Here is a 3573-nt window from a genome sequence, read left to right as displayed (position 1 = left end):
CCGGGACTCAGGTGTCGGCTCTGCTGCCTGAGGATGATGACGCTCTCCCTGCGAGGAGTTGCTTATTCTGCAGCAGCCAAGGCGGCTTCACAATGGCCATTGCCAAAGGAAGCAGCTTCAGGGGGATATGTCAAGAGCCAGAGGTTGGCTCTGCATCCTGTAAGCGGGTTCGTCCCTTTGCCTTCACTCGCCCTGGCGTTCCACCGAATCCCATCTGTCCGACTGATGTGTCTGTCTTTTCTTTGCAGCAGTGGATCAAATCCACTCTGATCCCCCCCCCATTTTCACACCAGCCACTCTTCTTTAGTTTCTATAGGGCTACTCTTAGAAGAAATTCCCCTTGCCCTTATATGCTGTGGACTTTGGAGCTAGATAAAGTTACAAACACCTTGCAGTTCATGCGGCTGATTCGGACCAGTTTCTATTCATCACACACCAGATTGCTCTAGACCTGTTCCCCCCCCCCCATGGGGCTACTCCAGAGTAAGTGAAGATGACAACAGTAGCCTGCTTTGGGCGGGGACGCGTGCAGCTCCAACGCACTGCCCTGGGACACCTTTGTTGAATTCAGCAGGGATTACTCCCAAGTAAGGGCGCGCGGGATCCTGGCCCTTCAAGACACTCCCGCAATCCTCCATCAATGGGTTAAGTCCTGCTGGGTGTTGCATCAAGGGAGCCGTTCCAGAGTCTCAAACAGCAAAGCGACGGCTTAAACTGCTCAAGGAGCCAAGCAGACCTGGTTGACCTGAGATCTGCGGCAGGTGGCGGGTTTTGCAAGAGTTGGATCTCTCTGCAGCCCCCCCCCCCCACCCCCAACTAGGGATCCAGTTTGGTGGGGAACGTGTGCAGCTCCAAGGCTTTGCCCTGGGATGCCTTGTTGAATTCAGCAGGGATTACTCCCAAGTAAGGGCGCGGGGGATCCCGGCTCTTCAAGACACTCCCGCAATCCTCCCCCAATGGGTTAAGTCCCTCCGGGCGCCGTGTCCAGGGAGCCGCTCTCTAGATGCAGGGTTACCCCAGCCAAATGATCTAAACTGAAAAACAAGCCCCCATGCAGAGTTTTGAGAATTCAGACGGGGGTTGGGGAATGTGGATCTAGCGAGGCAAATCCAAAGCAAAACCTCCCAGGCATAAACGACTCAAAACAAGCCCCCGTGCAGAGTTTGGAGAATTCAGATGGGGGGAAATGGGCATCTAGAGAGGGGCAAATCGAAAACCTCCATGCATAAATGACAATAAGCCCCCCGTGCAGAGTTTTGAGAATTCAGATGGGGGTGGGTGGGGGAATGTGGATCGAGAGAGGCAAATCTAAAGCAAAGCCTCCCAGGCATAAATGACTCAAAACAAGCCCCCAAGCAGAGTTTGGAGAATTCAGATGGGGGTTGGGGAATGTGGATCTAGCGAGGCAAATCCAAAGCAAAACCTCCCAGGCACAAACGACTCAAAACAAGCCCCCCGTGCAGAGTTTGGAGAATTCCGATGGGGGGAAATGGGCATCTAGAGAGGGGCAAATCGAAAACCTCCATGCATAAATGACACTAAGCCCCCATGCCGAGTTTGGAGAATTCAGATGGGGGAAACGGGCACCTAGACCGCGGCAAAGCCTCCCAGGCATTGAGCTCCGCGGTTGCTCGGCGGCGGGTTGGCCACGAATTGGGATCTCTCCGCAGCCCCCCCTCCCCAAACCGGGGGATCCAGAAGAGGGGAGGGGCCTCCGCGGCCGGTCTCCCTCGCCATTGGGGGAAAGACGGGGAGGTGGGGAGGGGGGAGGCCGGGCCTCGCTTCGGTCTCAGCCCACCGCCTGCCTCCTTCCCCCCCCCCTCCAGCCGCGAGCCTGCAGCGGGGCGGTACATAAGCGCAGCCCCGCTCGCTGCCAGCCGGCGCCCGGGAGCCGGCAGACGAAGGGGAGCCGCGGCGCTCGGCCCCCCCTCCCTCCCTCCTCCCTGCAGCGTCGCCAGACTCGGGCCGGCAGCCGGAGGGCAGAGGACCCCGACGGGGCGGGGGCTCGCCATGGCCTTGGCCGACAGCGCTCGGGGGCTGCCCGGCGGCGGCGGCGGCGGCGGCTCCCTGCGGGGCGGCGGGGCCCGCTCGCAGCCCCAGCCGCCCGAGGAGGAGGAGGAGGCGTCGGGGTCGGCGCCGTCGCCGTCGGGGGTCTCGTCCCTGCCGGAGCTGGTGGAGCTGAACGTGGGCGGGCAGGTGTACGTGACCCGCCGCGGGACGGTGCTCTCGGCGCCGGGCTCGCTGCTGGGCCGCCTCTTCTCGCGGCCCGACGCCGCCGCCGCGCTGCCCCGCGACGCCAAGGGCCGCTTCTTCGTGGACCGCGACGGCTTCCTCTTCCGCTACGTGCTGGACTACCTCCGCGACCGCCAGCTGGTGCTGCCCGAGCGCTTCCCCGAGCGCCGCCGCCTGCAGCGGGAGGCCGAGTACTTCCAGCTGCCCGAGCTGGCCCGGCGCCTGGCCGACGGCGACCCCCCGGCGCCCCGCTGCGCCGCCCTGCTGCGCGGCGCCTCCCTGGGCGCCGACGACCCTCCGGGGCCGGGAGAGCCGGAGCCGGAGCCCCCCGCCGGCCGCAGCCCGTCGGGGCCGCCGCTGCTGGCCGCCTCGCTCTCCCTGGACGGCGGGGGTCGCCGCTCGGGCTACATCACGGTGGGCTACCGGGGCTCGTACACGATGGGGCGGGAGGCGCAGGCGGACGCCAAGTTCCGCCGCGTGGCGCGCATCACGGTGTGCGGCAAGACGGCGCTGGCCAAGGAGGTCTTCGGCGAGACGCTCAACGAGAGCCGCGACCCCGACCGGCCCCCCGAGCGCTACACCGCCCGCTACTACCTCAAGTTCAACTTCCTGGAGCAGGCCTTCGACCGGCTGGGCGAGGCGGGCTTCCGCATGGCCGCCTGCTCCTCCACCGGCACCTGCGCCTTCGCCCCCGAGCTGGGCGGGCCCGCCGACGACAAGATCTGGACCAGCTACACCGAGTACGTCTTCTGCAGGGACTAGCGGCGCCGCCCCCGGGCCTCCCGCCCGCGGGGAGCAAGAATTGGGCCATGGGACTCTGTGGCGTGGAAGGCACCCCCGCCCCAAACCCCGCCCCCCAGATCTCCAGCGGTTTCCCGACCCGGAGCTGGCGACCCCGCTTTTGGACCTCTGACGTGGGGATGGGTGCAGCCTGAAGGAAATGGCCCTTTGGCAATTGGACTCTATGGCATTGAAGTCCCTCCCCTCTCCAACCCCCGCCCCCCAAACCTCCAGCTGTTTCCCAACCCGGAGCTGGCGACCCCGCTTTTGGACCTCTGACGCAGGGATGGGTGCAGCCTAGGGGTGCCAGCCTCCAGGTACTGGCTGGAGATCTCCTGCTATTACAGCTGAGCTCCAGCCGATGGAGATCGGTTCCCCCTGAAGGAAATGGCCCTTTGGCAATTGGACTCTATGGCATTGAAGGCCCTCCCCTCTCCAAACCCCGCCCCCCAAACCTCCAGCTGTTTCCCGACCCGGAGCTGGCGACCCCGCTCTTGGACCTCTGGCGCGGGGATGGGTGCGGCCTAGGGGTGCCAACCTCCGGGTACTGGCTGGAGATCT

The 3573-nt window shown here is 64.5% G+C and overlaps 1 protein-coding gene across 1 annotated transcript; it reads left to right on the top strand.

Annotated features, from left to right (window-relative positions):
• Positions 1–2010: 2010 nt before the first annotated feature.
• Positions 2011–2994, top strand: KCTD12 (potassium channel tetramerization domain containing 12). The gene has a single exon (XM_056862017.1). It carries the CDS (start codon positions 2011–2013, stop codon positions 2992–2994), a length of 984 nt encoding a protein of 327 aa, XP_056717995.1.
• The last annotated feature ends 579 nt before the right edge of the window (positions 2995–3573 follow it).

The sequence above is a fragment of the Euleptes europaea genome, chromosome 16 (genome assembly GCF_029931775.1).
Source record: "Euleptes europaea isolate rEulEur1 chromosome 16, rEulEur1.hap1, whole genome shotgun sequence".
NCBI lineage: Eukaryota > Metazoa > Chordata > Lepidosauria > Squamata > Sphaerodactylidae > Euleptes > Euleptes europaea.
This window is presented reverse-complemented; position numbering and strand designations above follow the sequence as displayed.